The 18,986-nt window shown below is 37.8% G+C and overlaps 1 protein-coding gene across 1 annotated transcript in view; it reads left to right on the forward strand.

Moving 5' to 3' along the window:
* LOC110089036 (zinc finger protein 318) overlaps nucleotides 1-9,024 on the forward strand; it is a 28,699-nt gene extending 19,675 nt beyond the window's left edge. The window contains exons 7-11 of the mRNA XM_072992186.2: nucleotides 1,587-1,790; nucleotides 3,033-3,129; nucleotides 3,449-3,567; nucleotides 4,296-8,531; nucleotides 8,875-9,024. Coding sequence (XP_072848287.2) covers nucleotides 1,587-1,790; nucleotides 3,033-3,129; nucleotides 3,449-3,567; nucleotides 4,296-8,531; nucleotides 8,875-8,883 — 4,665 coding nt within the window. The 3' untranslated portion in view covers nucleotides 8,884-9,024. The remainder of the gene's footprint in view (nucleotides 1-1,586; nucleotides 1,791-3,032; nucleotides 3,130-3,448; nucleotides 3,568-4,295; nucleotides 8,532-8,874) is intronic.
* Nucleotides 9,025-18,986: the final 9,962 nt, after the last annotated feature.

Below are 18,986 nucleotides of genomic sequence, written 5' to 3' on the forward strand. Positions count from 1 at the left end.
TACTTTTTACATTGAATTTTTGAGTCAGACTATTTATTCATGGGATGTTCCTGCAGGAGAGAAAATGGGCAGGCAACCTTTCTTCCACATTTCATAATCTCAATGCCCTTTAAAGCTTCAGAACTGCTTCAGAAAACGCAAACAAATTCTCCCTGTTCCTTCCAAAGAGTGTCTGCTGTGTATCGTTCTCTACTGTGAACAGAAGCACTCTTTCCATTCCTGTAAAAGCAACTGTGGATTGAGCACACTGTAAATAAATGTGGCGTGCCTTCTCAGAAAAATTAAGAACTAAGGGCTGTTCAGTTATTAAGACTCACAATCTATTACTCATGTAAATAAGCAAACTAGTAGAGAAGGACCATATAGCATTCTTTGAGACTGAAGGAGGAGAACTAGAGTGATATGAATGCACAACATAAATAAGATATTATTAAACACAGATATTCTTCACTGGTTTGCTCTAAATATTGTTAGCAGAAAACCATATTATATACATATTGATCAATATATGTGGGTTGTACATTGGTACTTCTGCTGCTTGATTGAACCAGTTCTTACAATGGGTTGAAAGAGTTTGAGGAACAGTTCACGCATCTTCTCCAACTGTTTGTATCTCTGTTAGATCCACAGTGAAAACTCATTATGAAGGGACGTATTCTGTTGGAAGATGCTTGTAGCACATATTATGGTTCCATGCAACCAAAATACAAAGAGTATTACACAGTTGATCCTGTGGCATCTTAAAAACTAACACTTTTGCTGTCAGTTTATGTGGACTGCCAGCCACTTAATCAGATACGTACACAAATAAAACTTGGTTGTCTAAGTTGTGACAAAACTCTTTATTGTTTCGGCTGCAATAGATTAAATGGTTGCCCCTTCCTGTTTTTCACATTCATAGGCAGATATAATAGAAAGAAGTGGCATGTCTGCTAGTAATTCAGTAATTCATGACGTAGTACTTATTTCTTTTACTTTCTTCGAGATAGCTAACAACCTAAAGCACTTCAGTTTTGTTTTAAAGACATAAATTGTAAGATCTGTAGTGGAAATTTTTTTAAAAAATAAGACTTCCAGTCTGTTCAATAGATTGCGAACTCCCATTGAATTGGAGGCACTATTAAAAACTAACTTCATGCCAATCATGTTATATATAATTAAACAATGGATACTTTTTACTTCATTTGTTATTAAATCTGAAAATATGTCAAATTTGCCATAGTATGACAAAGGAGTGGAACCTTTTACATAATCTTGTTTCCCTTATTGGAATTGTTTATGCATAAAATGTCTGTGCACACGTATATACACATACCTCAATGCGTACTCCATGGGATAAACATTTAATTCCCTGAGTACTGGTTTCCTGCCATCCAGCCAACATATCTTAAGTCTCGTTGGAAGCTCTTTCCTGTTGACTGAACAACCTCTGAGCCAGCTCACTTGAAATGGTGGAATTATCCTGAGCATTGACAAACAGGTGATATATAATTACATTTATTTTTTGTGTGGTCTCTTCTAGAGGCTAGTTCAGAGGACCTCTGCCATTCTGTATTTAAAAAAAAGTTCTGTTTTGTCCAATTTAGGAATCCAGAGCTACAGGTGACAAGCCAAAGGATAAGAGCCCCAAGCCTACAGACTCCTCTTCACCGTCCTCAAAACACCATCACCAGGAGGGCAGTATTTATAATTATTACGATGCAGGAAACCATTGGTGCAAGGACTGCAATACCATATGTGGAACCATGTTTGATTTTTTCACACATCTGCATAATAAAAAGCATAGACAGGTATGTGCCCATTATTATTTTCTCATTAAGGTGTTTTCACTTGCTGTGTAAGTTGTAAAATACACTTTTCAGTGGCAGTGAATGGCATAGAAATCAAGGTTCTATTTAAAAAAACATTGTATCTATATTGGCCACCATGTTCATTGGGTTTACCATAAATTGGATTTGTAAAATTTAGTTTAGAGCAGGGGTCTCCAAACTTTTAACTGTGAAGGCCACATCGTATTATTTCCCACTTTTTTGAGGGCTAAAGGAATGCATGTGTGTGTATACATGCCTGCCTCACAAACGGCCAACCGGGCCTGTGGACCTGATCCTGTGATGTTCGCTGGGCCGGATAAAAAGGCAAGGAGGGCCAGATGTGGCCCACAGGCTGTAGTTTGGAAACCCCTGGTTTAGAGGGCCACTTTAGTACAGTCCTAGTTTGGAAAGTGTAGCCTTCTGTCACAAAGTCCAAAACGCTTGTAGAAATTAAATACTTTGTAGCATATTTTGTGATGTACAAAATCTGTTCTTTTGGGTATGTGGCAAAAACATACTTTCTTCATACTGTTTTTACCACAAATCCAATTGTTATGTAAAACCATGTCTTTGATCAGCAACTTCATTTTGGTTTGATTAACTGCATAACTGTGAATACAGTGGTGCCTTGCAAGACGGGTGCTCCGTTTAACTACGAATCCGCATTACGACGAGTTTTTTTGCGATCGCAAAAGCGATCGCAAAATGACATTTTGAATGGGGGGATTTCGCTGTGCGATGATCAGTTCCCTGTTTCGGGAACCGATTTTCACTTCCCGACGATCAAAACAGCTGATTGTCAGGTTTTCAAAATGGCCGCCGGGTGCTCAAAATGGCTCCCCACTGTGTTTAGGAGCCATTTTTCGCTGCACAGGCACCCGAAAATGGCCGCCCCATGGAGGATCTTCACTGGACGGTGAGTTCTTAGCCGATTGGAACACATTAACCACGTTTTAATGCGTTTCAATGGCTTTTTTATTTTCGCTTTACGACGTTTTCGTTCTACAGTGATTTCGCTAGAATGAATTAACGTCGTAATGCGAGGCACCACTGTACATTTCTTTTGTAAGTTACAGTGGAGTGGAGAAGGAGGGGAAGAAATCCTTGTGTATATGTTTCTTCTGTGTTGATTCCCTGTTTTTAGTTGATCCTGAATTTTAAATGGAAAAAAAATGTCCGTTTGATACATTAGTTTGTTTGTTCCTGTCACCCTGCAAATAGACCCTAGATCCATATAACAGACCTTGGACAAAGACAGAAAATGAAACGAAGCAAGAAGTCGTGAAACACATTGACAAAATACCTGTTCCTGCCAAAGGTATGTTGGTTTTTGTCTTTAGCACTTCAAAATAAATTACTAATTTCTTGTATTACTGCGTTTTGTAGAACTATGTCAGACTGTTCCCTTTTGTCTACTTTCCCAATTATCTTCTAACAGTTTGCTCTGCTTTTGAATTAGATGAGGATTGAAAAGCATTCCTACTCTGCAGCTTTTTTCAGATTCAGGAGTCACCGGTGGAATAGCTAAATAATTCAGTTTTAGTAGAACAGTTTTTTTTTTGTTGATGCTTTATTTTAAAGCTGCACAAATATCTTGTGATGTGTTTCTGTGATTGATTCTTTTGGGAACATTTCAGGCTCTGAATTTCTTATCCCAGTCACTGGATATTACTGCCAAATCTGCCATGAATTTTTTGGAGACCAAATATCAGCAGAACAACATGTGAAGAGTCATCCACATAACGAGAAGTATAAAGTGAGTATCCAGTATGTTAGCTGTAGGCAGTTCTTTGAATGCATAATATAACTTTCCTAAAAACTGTTTTTAGACATTTTCTTGATCTAGAGTAGTGGTTCCCAACCTTGGGTAACCCAGGGGTTATTGGACTGCAATTCCCAGAAGCCTTTATGCTGTGCTGGCTGGGATTTCTGGGAGTTGCAGTCTAAGAATACCTGGGTTGCCCAACGTTGGGAACCACTGATCGAGAAGAAGATAGGCTCCAACTGAAAGATTGAACGTATGTTCTACATTCAGGTCTAGGCTGGGGAAAAATAGTGTTTGACCTTAAAGAACTATTGTCAGTCAGTGGGCACAGTACTGATGGTTCAGTGGTCTGACTTTGTATTTCATGTTGGATATTTTCTGTATTATTGAATTTTCATTACATTACATTTATTTTATTTTGCTGGGATTTTAGTTTTTCTGTTGGATGGACTGAAGCATCATATCAAATATTACTCTATTGTTTAGGAATGCAGAACCTTCTAGAGGTATTTCTAGCATTTAGATTCTAAGTCGTAAGGGTCTATGAACATTTCCTCCTGCATCCCTGCTTTTCTGTTGCATTTAATTATGTGGAGTGGAATGCATGAGGAATTCTTACATCCTTAACTAATAAGAACAGCCCTGTGTTATTGCACTGATTAAGTCTTTTGACTACTTTACTGATTAACAGTGCTGACATTTCCCCCTTTTCCCCACAGAAACATATTGATGAAAATCCACTTTATGAAGAGAGAAGGAACCTAGACCGCCAGGCAGGCTTGTCTGTGATTCAAGAAACAGAACGCAGGTTGAAACGAAAGCAGTGTGAAAAGCAAAAAGAGGAGAAAGATGAAAAGATTGTAAAAGTAGCAAGGAGGGAGGAACCAAATACTATAAAAGAACTAGAAGATGGGGATAATGATCATGACATTAATAAAAAGGATGAAATTCCTAATGGGCAAAAATGTGGAATTAAGCTTAGACTGAAGAAATATGACAAAGAAGTTGAGAAGAAAGAGGGCAAAACAGAAGAATCACCCAAAGACTCAAGACTGTCATCTTTTGGAAAATTCAGCTGGAGAAAGACTGAGAAAGATGAAAAAAGTCAAGGAAAAGATGTAGCTGCTCCTAAGGAAGAGAGTGTTGAGGAATGCAAAGATAAAGAAAGTAAGTCCCAGCCTGCAAAATCAAATTCAAAACCTATTGCGATCAAGTTATCTGGGAAAACCGTTATCCCACACACTAGTCCCTGGACACCAGTTGTTTCAACTCCATCACAATCAAAAATCAGACCTAATTTACCAGTACCCACGATGGTTCTCAGAAAGTCTGCAACTGCAACAGTAAGCAAGCCAGCACCATTAAATACTTTCCTGTCTATAAAGTCTTCTGGTGCCACTACTAAGCCACTTCCGGTTGTTAAAGAAGGTAGTTCAGAAATAGTTCTGCCTCCAGATATTATTTCAAAAGCATTTGGGGGAGAAGTAGTAGTTTTAAAGGGCTCCCAGGAGAATGCAAAGCTGCCGGAACAAGCAGAGGAACAAGAGCAAGAAAGCGTGACAAAAGCCTTAGACCATGCAAAGGCTCTAGAACATGCAAAGGCCAGTGCAGTAAAGGCACAGGAACAAGCAGCTGTTATGGCAAATGCACAAGCAAAGGCACGGGAGCTTGCAGCTAAAGCAAAAGAGCAAGAGATTATAAGAATGGCATTGATAAATGAGTCTTTGATTTATGATAGATCACGACGCCCTCCATTGTTGCAGCTGCCACCAAGACCGCCACTGGCATTAACACGGCCACTGCCGCCGCCGCCACCGCCGCCACCACCACCATTTTCACCATCACCCTTGCTGCCAGCAAACCAGACAGTTATCTTGGCAGACGATATGGCTCCTGGTGTGTCTGAGGATGATAAAAACATACTGGCAATGCCCATGTGTCCTCGTCCTTTGCCACCTCCAACCATTTTCAGGGACCATGTTAAAAAACTAGAGAAAAAGAACACTTCCCTAGCTGCAGGTAATGCCCAAGATCTGTATGATATTTTCTATAACAGCAGTGGGAGGAGTCCAGCTGACAGTAAACCTGTGAGTTCTGCAACTTCAGATAAAGGAAAATTAAATCCTGTTGAGAGAGGGCAAAACACAGACCAGCTCTTAGATTCTAAACCAAGCAACAATGTGTTACCTCAAGAGTCTCTATGCAATGTGTACAGTTCTTCAGATGTTAGCAAACTCCCCTTAAATGATAGAACCCTAGAAAAAGAGGAAGTAAAAGTTGAGAAACGTTCGGCAGTCTGGGACGAAAACGTTGAATGCAAAACTATTGGTGATGGAGAATCAGGGAAAGTCTCCTTTTCAGATACAGAGTCTACATCGGGATATTTGGAAACCTCGGAACTGAATGATCTTCCAGCAAGTGCCTCTGCTTTCTTTCAGAAAAAGGAAGAAATAAATGGATTTAGCAAGAAGTCACCACAGCTTGAAAAAGCAGAGTTAGATATGCAGTTGTCAGAAATTAACACTTTTTCTTTGGAAGATGATAGCAAGAAGGCATCAGAGCTTGAGGAAACAGAGCATTTATCTTTTGATATTAATAAGTTAGCTGTGCAGTTCTCAGACAGTGTTGCATCTTTGGAAGGTGTTAGTAAGGAGCCTTTGAAGTCTGAGATGTCAGAATTCGTCTTGCAGTTTTCAGAAAGCAGTGCCCCTTCTTTGGAAGATAACAAGAAGCCATCAGAGCTTGAGACAACAGAGTGTAAATCTCCTGGTGATAAAAAATCAACAGTGCAATTGCTAGAACACACAGTTACATCTTTAGAAGATCTTACCAAGAAGCCATTGAAGCTTAAGACGCCAGAATTAGTCATGCAGGTGTCAGGAAGCAGCAGTATACAATTGGAAGAACATGACAAGAATCGATTAGCACTTGAGACAGCAAAGGATAAGTTAATACTGCAGTTGTTTGAAGAGAGCACTGGTCCTTTAGAAGATGCTATTGAGAAACCATCAGAGCAGCAAACACAGGGACTTAATTCTCCTCATGATCAAGAGTTAACAGGGCAATTACCAGATGAGAGTATTGATTTTACTGACAACTCTGTGGTCACAAGAGATATTGCTGTGACTGGTAACAAAGACATGAATGAAAAGCCACAAAACCAACAAAAATATGAGGTTTATGCCAAATCCAAGCTGAATGAGGTTGAGAATGATTTGGAAATGAAAGCGTATGTGGCAAATTTAACTGAAAGAGATGTTGGAAGAAATCCTCCAGAATTAGTAGGATATGACTTTGCAGGTAGTAAGGGAGAGGATTCAGAGTCATTTGAAACACATACTGAAACTAAGGGAGAAGGGCCTGTAGTAGCAGCAGAGAACCTACTTGCTCTTAGTTCTGAACTGACAATTTCTACATGGGTTTCAGATATGCATGTGCAGAGTCAGCAAGTGTGGGAGTCAATAGATTCCTCTTCAAAAACGAATGAAGAAGATCCTCAAATGGTAGTCACTGATCAGAGTTCTTCTGGATCAACACTAGATCTAACCCTGGGCACTGGGGGATTTCAGAGACTTGAATCAGGAACCAGTGAGGAAATTCCTCAACATTCCAAGATCCAGAACACAGATGCAGAATTGAGGCTTTTAAATGAAGGTGAATTAGACTCCTTCCATGTGAATAATGAAAGAGAACTATTGGTTTGTTCTCAGCCAAAGGATGGTGAGGATTTTCATGTACTCAGTGTTCCAGAATCAGGAGAGATGCCAAATGAGTGCCTTACTAATGTAACATCGATAAGCAGCACACTAGGAGAACATGAAGAAATAGATGCATCATTAAGCTCTGGAGCCAAGGTTTCTGGAGCCATGGATTCCCAAGCAGAGGAAACTTTGAGCAGTATTTCTTCTATAAATGTTGAAACTAGTTCCAACAAACAATTAATGTTTATAAAAAATAGCACACATGGATCTTCTAGATCTCATGTGGAGTTAAATGATACAAAAGGGACAGATTTAATAGAAACAAAAAATCCTGGCTGTTCCAATATTCAACCAGAGATGACTGAAGAATTATTCGATTCTGTTCCATCAGAAATCAGTGTTGGGAATCTTGGAAATAAAGCCCTTACTTTCACAGAAATTAACACTGAGGCCTTGAATCCCTCAGCAGTTGGTGACCTTAACTTGAATTCTACTTATTCAGAATTTAATTTTCATCAGCCTACAAGTCTTACTCTCAGTTTAAACACTGAACATGATAGAGAGTCTTCAAAGTCTGATGAAATAAACTCTATTAATCCACCCAGACTGAAATCAGGTCTGGAAATTCAAACCATTGATATTAGTCTGGGGGATATTGAAGTAGAACCTGAGCAGTTGGGCCTCCTGCCATCAGAAATTCTACATGAAGATAATGTAAACAGCCCAAAGTTAGCATCTGTTGTATCAGTTTGTTTAGAACCTAGTAAAACTAGTGAGCCGGGCATTGACCAACCCATTAGTGAACCAGAAATGATTGATTTTGTTGCATTAACCTCTGGGAATCAGGTTAAGTTTTGCTCTACGGTTTATGATGTCATTGGCCCACATGATGTCTCCCCATCAAATGATGGCACTGCAGAATCAAATATGCCACTAATTGAAATGCACGGTGTTTCCAAAGTGTTGCAAGTAGATGCTGATAAATGTGTCACTTCTGGTATGGCATTGTTGAATTCTGATGGAAAAGAATTGCAAAACCAAGAGGTCACATGCATGGAATCCCTACTTCCAGTTCTGAAAGAAACTTCTATAGAATTGGGAGGCTCAGGTGACAGTGAGCTGTGCAGGGTGAAGAATGAGACACAGACATCTGGAGGGGAGCCAACCAAAACAGAAGAGGGAAAAAATGACAATACATTTGAGGTTATTGGTAAGTTGACTTCAGATGTCCCTGAAAGTTCTACAGAGCATCTGGTAAGTTGAGATAAAATAAGCCCAAATGTTTTAATAGCAGTTGTTGAGATTTTGTAAATACTCTAGCTATAAAGTTTAACAGATGGGGCATCTAGTAGCTTGCAATAGATATTAGGTAAAATCCAATATTTTTTGCCCCTCAAAATGGTTTCCATACTGAAATGTGTAAAATGTTTCCTCCTCCATCCCTGATCACTTAAGTTCTTATTTCCTGCCATTAAAATTGAATTTCTAATTTGCAGTATGTATGTTTGGGTTATGACTGGGATGTTTTCTTTTGTTAGGGGAGGGTAATTTCTTTTTGCATCTATCTTTGACTTTTAATGGTTTCTAATTTACACAGCTTTTGTAAGTAACATTCCACGTACAACACTGGCAAGTGAAACACTGACACGTGTTCAGAACTTGAAGAGAATGAAGGCTCTTGCTGAAGCATTTAAGCAGAAAGTTTTCTTTGTAATGTTATGCTTGTATTGTAGTTCAAAATGTAAAATGCATGAAAAGTGTTCTGCATTTTTTTAAAAAAATGTAATCAAATTGTATTGCACCTGTAAAAAAGACTGTAATGCCATATTGTGTAAAATCCTGTGTGAAAACTCATCTGACTGAACAAAGGAGAAAAATCTGCCAGCTCGCTTTTGGAAAAGAAAACTACTTGGTAAGGCTGTGGCCACACATCTGGACTCTGCATATTGAGGCCACTTGCATGATTTAATGTCACTTTTCCTTACATTGTATTGCAATACAGTAACTGTTTGTGTTAAATTGTTTAGCAGCTGCCCAACTTAGAAGAAGTAGAAGATCTGAACTTTGCTCTCAGGATTGGATTCACATAGCCAGACATTACATGCCCGAATGATCCCCTGAGCCACCAAATACTGTTGTATGAAGGTTTTCATTTACTCAGCTTGTCAAGATGTGCAGTAAATATTTGCATGTATTTGTCTAAAGGGTTTTGTCTGTAAATCTCAAATAAACCCATGATGATCTAAGATACTGTTTATTTTTCCCTGTGTCCTTTTTAATAAGTACTTATGCATCTGGTTCTATAATTCTGTAGGTAGTTACAGAAGTAGTTAAGTGGTTTATAACTTTTGTATAGAAAGTTTCAGACCTTCATATTTCAACTATAAGGAAGATAAGGAAGCTTTGTGCAGCACCATAAAAAAGGTCACTCACTTATTTAGCAGGTTAAACATGATGGAGTGTGTATACACTAGAAACTAAATGCTGGGAATGCTTGAAAGAGTTCTGGTTTCTTTTCAGTGAAGGGTGTTCTTTTTTTTTAAAAGGATCAATGTTATTCAGAAAAGGCTGATGTGGGAAGGGAAATGCAAAGTTAACTCTGAAGCTCAAGAAAAGCATCTTAAATGGAAGGGAATTGCTGCATCGTCATTAAACATTACAAAGGAACAACAGATGTTGTACAATCATTTGTTCAGCCTACAATTCTACAGTTGCACTTAAAATAACACATAACATTCAACAACAGGAATTATGGACGACTCAGTGACATCTGTGGATTAACCTAGAGATATATAACTTGGCTGATTTGCCTATTTGCATCCAGAGGTTTTTCACAATTACACAGCTGTGTTGGTACAGTAGTACGCATATAGACTTGGTGCATGACAGTAACTTTATATAAATAGGATTGCTGCAGTCCAACTTGGTGTTGTTGTCGCTGCTGCTCATAGATGCAATTTCCTTGATTTAAAGAGGTAGACTTGGATAACACTATTGTTCTTCACAGTATTGCCGATAATAATACCAGTCTTGAAGGAGTTCAAGGTAATGCATGTGTTTCCTTACTTGTTCTCTCAGTCTTTTGTGGTAGGCTAGGCTAAAAGATTGTATGACTAAGTCCACCCAGTGAGTCTCCTGAGTTTGTGTCCAGAATGCAGTATCCCCTCTTAGCTCTCATCATTTATTTTATTTTGAACCAGTTAATTAATCCATCCTCCCTTATTTTGAGTGGTTTCCTTCTTTCTCTCAAGAATAACCACTGTGCAGAAGTATACTTCAAAGTTTGGTAGCTAGGATTATTCCATATGCATTTTTTGTTCTCTGAGTCATGGTTAATATGCGCAATGGGAAATCAAAAAGTATTGATGTACGTATGTTAGTATAGAAGCAAAAATGAACTACATTAATGTGAGAATGCTACATTTAATGTTGAATATGGCGCTGTTTTAAAAAAACTTATTTGTATACATAAATTGAATATGTTGATGAAATTATGTAAGTCAAAGGTAATAGTGTTTAAGGTTCTGAACTATAACATTACAGAGGTTCTTAGAAATTCCAAGAGCAAGGTAACATTAGTCATGGTTATTGCTAGTCCTTGAGTTTTTTCAAGGGGTTCTGCTAGTTTGCTGCCAATATTTGAACTGAAGTTGACAAGTGTTTGTGCAGCTGCAGATCAACATTGTTGTAATTTGGAAACAGGACTATAGTTGTGAATATCTGTCATGTATAAGAAAATTTTAAATGGGTAAAAATGAGGAAAAACTGGCAAATTCCACTTCTGTGTACCCTACTATTTGCATATTCTGGTTTGATCAGGTTATGTACATATATGGGCAATTCCATGGAATTTGGGAACAGACAGCTTGAAAGTTTCCACATAGGTAGCATAGACAGTGGGCATAGAATTGAGCTGGCAATCATGCTGGTACTTCTCTGTCTTGTAAAACAGGGCATGCAAGGTGAAAAGCTTTGTTTCACCAATGTTGTATTGAAGATCTTGGTCTGTTTTCTTTGTTCTCTTTGGACCCCCATGTTGTCCTGCATTATTGCAGTGGAGTGGATGTTACCTTGTAAAACTTGCAGATTTAAGGTTCTTTCTGCGCACTGCTAGACCTGTTCTGTAAAGATCAGTGTGCGTATCCTGCAGGTGAGGCGGAGGAAGAGAACATGGTAGAAGTGGCAGGTGATGCTAAGTTTCTACATGGTTTGCATTTCCACGCCCCAGTGAAAGTCATGTATGTGACTTCAGCACGCAAAATGTGATTTTATTTAGCAGTATGTTGCTGTACTTGAAATCTCAAAAGAAATCTCCAGAAGTGCATAGTACAGGAAATCTGTACAAAGTATACAAATTGCCAATAACTGAAAATCATGAAGGGTAAACGTACTTTCCATAATAAAACAAGTTATGAACATGCTGGTTTTTAGTCAGCTTGCCACAAGACTGAATTAGGAAGGGTAAGTTTGCACCATTTGTAAATTACTATACTGTAAAATTGCCCTGTAAATTTCCAAAACTTGTCAGGAATTCCTTTCTTCTGGTGGCCGAAATTTAAATTACTGAAAAAAATGTTCATCTTTAATAAAACAAGACTTTGAGTGCAAGGGAACCACACCAGGAAGACACATGAACAAAAAGGTATTTTGATTTGGTTTGGGAATAATCTCATGATAGTTTTTGCCCTTATAATTATATATGATGAGAATGTGAGAAATCGCTATTTATATTCTGTTACTGTTTATCTAATCTGCTATGAAGCAGTGGCTACTCCTGTTTCTTAGTGATAGTTGTTTGCTTTTTTCGCTTCTTAGCACAGGTTTCTGCTTAAAAGCAGAAATATAAACATGCTTACCTCATTCCTTTGCTTATAAGTGACTAATATGTGCATCTACATTAATTATCCATTAGATGTAAGTGTACAGGAACCATGCCAGTGTAGTTATTTAGCAACAAGGTTTGTTATTTTTCTTAAATCTATTAGGCCATCGCTGATTGATTAGGGTATTTTCTTCAGATTTTTTATTTATTACATTTCATCTCTTTTCTGTTTCTTGTTCTCTGTTCACATTACATGATTTCCCCCCCCCGCCTCAAAAATGGCACACAATGAAATACTTCTGCCATCTTATTTTATTAGTTGCTTTCCTTCCAAACAATCTCTTTTTTTTTAGAAGACAATGGCATTCTTTAGAAAATAGTTACAACCAATGTAAACTATTCCTTCATGAAGCAGCTTTTCAATCTATTTTCTCTTTTTCGGCCACCTTTATGGCACTTTTTAAATTTTCTTCTCCTTTAATCATTCCAGCAATCCATAAAGTCAAATTTTCTGAATATTAGCAGATTTCAGTGTGAAATTTCATGAACTACAATCCACTTCCTCAGAGCTGGCACTGAAATTTGTCCTTTAAGGTGTCACAGTGCTTCTGTTCTTTTGTTTTTATTACACATGCTTGAGCCAGTGATCTTGTCCTTCAGGTAGGTTTCTCACACACTAAACAAATTTCTTAGAAGCAGATAAAAGAATTGAACTGCAGTTCCCAGAAGCCTTCACCATCAGCTATGCTGGCCCGGATTTCTGGGTGTTGCAGTCCAAGAACACCTGAGTTATTCAAAGTTGGGAACTGGAGTTGCATCGTTACGTGGGGGTAAATTCACATTACTGTCAAAGGGCAGCTATAAATGTCCTTTAAATTAACATGGGCATATAGTGTGTGTGTTTTAGTCCATATCATGGATATGTCATTCTTGTTATTTTACTTCAAGGCTTAGTTAAAGATAGAACTGAATTTTAAATATTTGCTAATTTAAAAAAATGCTAAATGGGTACAGTAAAGGTTGAGGTACAGGCACTACTGGTTTTGGTGTGTGTGTGGTGTTTTAGAGTTTTTTAAGCAAGAGAAAGATTTCATATCTGCTCTGCCTTAACTTACAGCTGTGAGAACCTTTTTTTTCTGAAGTTAGTGAATCTGTGGGAAGTTACCTGCAAGTTGCTGGATTGCCGTGGCTTCCCTCTGTTCCTTGTTCCCATTCCATCTGTAATCCAAAATACTAGGAGAGTTTAACGGGTAGTTCCTGTTGACATGACATAAAGAACAGCACATACGTTCCTCTCCTTGTGCCTGAACCATTTTGAAAATTAGCATGAACAAAAATGTTGCTGTTTGCACTACCCTCCTCCATTGTTGCTTGCACAAGATCATTGCACTGGTTTTTAGAAATAAATCCTACAAAGGACAAACAAGGCCATCTCTTCACTATTTTAATTGTTCTTGCTCAGTGGAATATCCTTTTTGTTTTTTTATGCTTGCCTCATCCATTTTGAGCACACAGACAAAGGTGATGGATTGAATTCAAAATTGGTTGTACTTGGAGTAGTACACTTCACTGTACAGTGAAGCCAGTGAGGCTTAATCGTGACTAACCAAAGTGTCACTAATTTCAATGAATCTGAGTATGACATAGTCCAGATCCAACCTAGTGTGTGTGTATGCAGTATGTGTTTAACACTTAACTTTCTGCAAGGATGAAAGGCAGCATTTTAATATTGTACAACTCTTACGAGATCAAAATATGGTACATTATTAAAATGTGGGGAGAGTGTCTTAAGTAATTTGCTTAAAAGAAAATCCCCAATGTTAGAACAGTAATATTAAGGTAAGTACATATCTTTACATTTAATGTGTGCAAATCCCAGAAAATATTTCTGCTTAAGTTGGCTTCAGTAAGTGTAACTCTTGAAGGTAAGGCTAAACTGAAGATTATATGGGAGATCTAAGACTGGTGTTGCAGTTATTTCTTTTGCCAAAAACATTTGGGAGTGCTGAGGTGTCTCTGCTTGTGGGAATAGAGGTGTTAGCACATCTAGGCGTATCTATGTGTTTCTGCTCTGCCCCAACACAAGCTTAGGTGGACAGGCGAGACTAACATCCAGGAGTCCGCCTAGGATGAACAGTTAATTGTTCACCAGTGTTTCTCAGAGCAAAAATCAGTCACCAATCTCTTGTATCATGTTCGATTTGTGCCTTAGTGCTCTGCCTGACATGGAATAAGCAGCCAAGTCATGCCTTTCCCATTTATCTTGATAGCTAGAACAGTTTAATCTGCTTGATGTCTTTGTCTGGTGCTGCTGTCTTTTAAGGACAATAGAAGGGCAATCTCTTTTTAAAAAAAAATTGTTTAAATAAATATTTTTAACATTACAGTTCATATGAGGTAATGACTTACATAATAAAGCAATACAAAAGCAAACTAAATGATGACTAAGAGCCAACAAATTGAAACAGTTACTATCCAAAAACTGTTTAAAAGATTTATTTAGTTATATGGTTAGAATATTCTTACCCTGTTTTTTTCACAAGGTCTCAGATGAAAGCCATCTCTGCTGGTTCTTAAATATAATGGAAACATAAATGGATTTGTCCAGAATTTCACAATAATATTGTGTGCATTTTAGACTATGCTTTGTCTTGCTGACATCTTTGTTTTACAGTTGAACCAGGGTACTCACAGGGGATTGGTTCCAAGTCCTGCCACAGATGCTGGGAAATGTGGGAGTATTAAACATTATACATTGCTTGGTCTCTGGCTTCTTCTAGTGGCCAGTTCTGGAAAATACACCCTGGAAATACATCTACATGAATATTTCTGGGTTTTTAAAATCCAGGCAGTGGATAAGTGCATCATTGGATACTGATCCCACAGACAGGGGGGTCCTACTGTATTCTGTATTTATGCAGCTGTAGGGGAAGGCAGTACTGTAGAATATGTTTATCATGTCATCACTATTTATACCCCAGTTCATGAAAATCCGTTTTGGAAAAGCCATTGGAAAGGATTGCATATTGAACAGTACAGCAAAATGGTCAAAGCAACTTGACAAAAAAATACTTGAGTGCCAAGCAAAAAATAACATCCATGGCACCCATCTGTATTTTATTCCTGAGAATTTTTCCTCCCAATGCTAGTTTCTTTTTCACTGAACCAATTCTTACTTTTCCTGAGACGTGGAATTGATCACCTCTAACTTTCAAGGTTGGTAAGATCTTTGCATTACCTATACAGTATGCCTTTTTTGACTGGGTAGAGAACTTCTCTGCAGTTCGTTTTGTTATGGTAGCATATTTGCGCCATATAGCTAAATATTGTGAAAGAAACAGATGTAGATAATAAATTCAGGGTTTATTTCTGCAGTATTTGGTTTTGTGGCCTGTCACTAGAGTCTTTAATGGTACTGGAAGATGCTTATCATCTTTTAAAAAACAATATATTAAAATTATTATACAATCATTTTTGTGTCTGAGTGTTCTGTAGACTAGAGGGCTTTTCTTCCTTTGTTACAAGTGAACACAGTTTCATGCACTATAAAAGTCCTATCCAGATGGAACATTTGTTCCCCTATAAGTACCCAATAGTGTGCTGCTGCTGATATATGTATTGTTATGCTGTCCAGACTGGACACGGCTTAAATTGATAACAACTGTGACAATGAGCAATGTAAAGGGGCTTTTCTTTCAAAAAACCTGTAGATTTTATTTTGTTTATGTTTCACCTTGTGCTAGAGGGCAGAGTTCAGGCAGCAAAAGATTCCTGGGTCAGATATATTCCATTTAGGATGACTCAACTAAAACAAGAACAAAACTCCAGCAGAAAAGATACTTTCTTAAGAGTTTCCTTAGTTTTAAAACCATTGATTTTGAAGATTCCAAAGTGGATTAGCAGTAGATTCTGCTGCCGAGAGCTTGCATCAAAAGCTTTCAATTTAGTGTTCACTGATTAGAACAGCAAAACCATCAGCGAAGATCAATATATGTGAAATATTTTTGAATTGTTTCTGAAAAATAAGTAGGAATTTAAAATATGTGCAGACAGAAACCCAAATATGATGCTCAGTACCCAGCAGAATGTGGGGAGTAACAAATGTTCCATCTGGATGAGCCCTAAATGAAAATTGTATGAAGAACTGAGATCTAATTGCTAATATTTCGATAGTTAATCAGTTCTTCAGAATACAGTGACTAAAATCCTCTTGTTTAGTGTGTTTATGTGGAAGGCAAATAGCTCAGTGAGGTTTGTCAGGTAATGGATGCTATGATCACAGGTTTCAGGCTGCAGAACACCTTGCAATCAGTTTTATTTCTCCACCCCCACCCCAATCTGTAATACTGATATAGTGGCATGCCCATTTGAAATAAAACACATTAAAAATAAAATTGCAGTAGCAATAGTGACTGGCTAGTACAAGGGCAGGTGGGCAAGGGCAGTACAAAGCTTCAATTGCAATGATTTTAAAAGCCTGCGTAGCTCCCTCAACTGATACACAACACAAATTAAAAACATTAAAAGTGCTCCCAAGAGAACACACACACTGACCCAAATATCACGTCACTACCATGTGAGTTTAGCCCAATTTCAGAAATCCCAATCCAGCTTGCCGATTCATAGTGTTATCATGCCCTGGGATGGTAAAGTAGCATCTAATGGTGTCTCCACCCCTTCTGTTGTTTGTGTGTGTGTTTGTTTGATTGATTAATTAATTTGTATACCGCCTGATTAGTGCAGATGGACTACTCTGGGTAATTTACAATAAACTAAAACAATACATTTAAATTGTTGAAGGGAATGATCTGAAGAGGGATGTGGTGGCACTGCGTGTTAAACCGCAGAAGCCTCTGTGCTGTAAGGTCAGAAGACCAGCAGTCGTAAGATTGAATCCACACAATGGAGTGAGCTCCCGTTGCTTGTCCCAGCTCCTGCCAACCTAGCAGTTCGAAAGCATGCAAAAATGCAAGTAGATAAATAGGAACCACCTTGGTGGGAAGGTAACGGTGTTCTGTGTCTAGTCACGCTGGCCACGTGACCACGGAAACTGTCTTCAGACAAAAGCTGGCTCTACGGCTTGGAAACAGGGATGAGCACCGTGCCCTAGAGTCGTACACAACTGGACTAAATGTCAAGTGGAACCTTTACCTATGATCTGAAGGCTGATTATGGGGAAAAACCTTTTAATAAGCAGTAGCGTTATTTTGTGAAATCTCTGACATGAGCAGGCAAAAATCATAAACCCTTTGTAGTCCTATAATAAAAAAGGGTTGTGTGTATGGTATACTGATGAGTACCGATATCAAAGGAAGAACAATTCTGTTTAAAACAACTGATTGTGGCACGTTAAAGACCAAAATATTTTAATTGGTACAAGCCTCTGTGGACTGTTGTCTGTTAACTCTTTGGCTTTAATAAAACATTTTCACTGCAAGACTTGTTTTTCCTACAACAAATTACCACAGTTTCCCCAACCCACCCTGAAAAGATAGGCTCTCGTTGCCATCTGCAGTGTTGTGGCCTCAAGCTCAAGGTAAACTGTTTTCCCCAGTTTCTTCAAGCCACAGAATGTATGTTTCAAGAGATGGGGAGAAAGGTGGCCAACAAATAACATTACATAAATAAAAGAAATGCAAAGAGGCTAAGCAAGGTGGGGAAGGCCCATTACAGGAATAGAATTTAATATGCAGTTACTGTATTTTGGTCTGTGCCCTCTAATCTAGAACACGTACAACTTTATGATGAACCAATGCTCTATACCTAAGACACACTGGTAAAGGTCACCGTAAATCAGAACTGATTTGCCAAATTTTATTGTTATTACTAGTAACTTGGAGACATTAATCTCAGGTGACATAACTCAGACTCTGATTTTGTACACGGAAGATGGAAATAAAAATGCCCTGTTTTGTACCGAAATTGTTTCTCCATATACTATTTGACAACTGCTGGCGAAATCCCCATGAACTGCTGTAACAGCATTCAAACCTTTACTGTGAGGAAACCTTGCTTACAGTGTTCCAAATGCTGCATATTGGAATGTATGTTTCAGAGGAACCTGCTCATCTGATTCAGATTTTCATTGATTTGGGTGATGCTGAAATGGCTACACTGTTACACAGTGTAACAATATGACAGAAGGTGAAAGTGAATGGTGGTATAAATGCGGTTACCATTCAAATTTTCCTACTTTACAACAACTCCTCACTATTTTCGCTCTACAATTCTTACTGTAACCCCTGTAAATATTTTTTCACCATCTGTATTATTTAATCCAATTTTGTTGTAACAAAGTTTCAGATAGTTTGTGCCTTCTTTTAAAAGTACAAAGAAACATTTAATCTAACAAACCACCATGTGCTCTTCAAGGAATCTGTGCACATTACAGCATAAGGAAAGTATGTCAGTTTAAGAATACTACTAGGAAGAAGTTATCTGAGGTCACTCATCTTGCCTCCTCACAGAGTGAGTAAATCAATTGTAGAGGTAAATGCTCCTGAGAAAGACAACATATAGGTTGTAATATCAATTTACATTAAGAATTATCTCCAGTTAACTGAAAGTCAGATATTAAGAACATAAGGTAATTCTGAGAAATAGCCTTATTTTTATTTTAAGCCTTTAAACAACAATCTTTGTAGCCTTGTTTAGTGGGATGAGTCAAAACATAGCAGAACAATAAGTAAGAATTCAGCTTTCTTTAAGATAGATATTTGTGGACATTACTCAAAATGCTTTCTACTCTTACTTCCCACAACAACAACAACAACAACAACTACTACTACTACTACTACTACTAATACTAATACTAATACTAATACTAATACTAATACTAATACTACTAATAATAATAATAATAATAATAATAATAATAATAATAATAA

The sequence above is a fragment of the Pogona vitticeps genome, chromosome 1 (genome assembly GCF_051106095.1).
Source record: "Pogona vitticeps strain Pit_001003342236 chromosome 1, PviZW2.1, whole genome shotgun sequence".
NCBI classification, from domain to species: domain Eukaryota; kingdom Metazoa; phylum Chordata; class Lepidosauria; order Squamata; family Agamidae; genus Pogona; species Pogona vitticeps.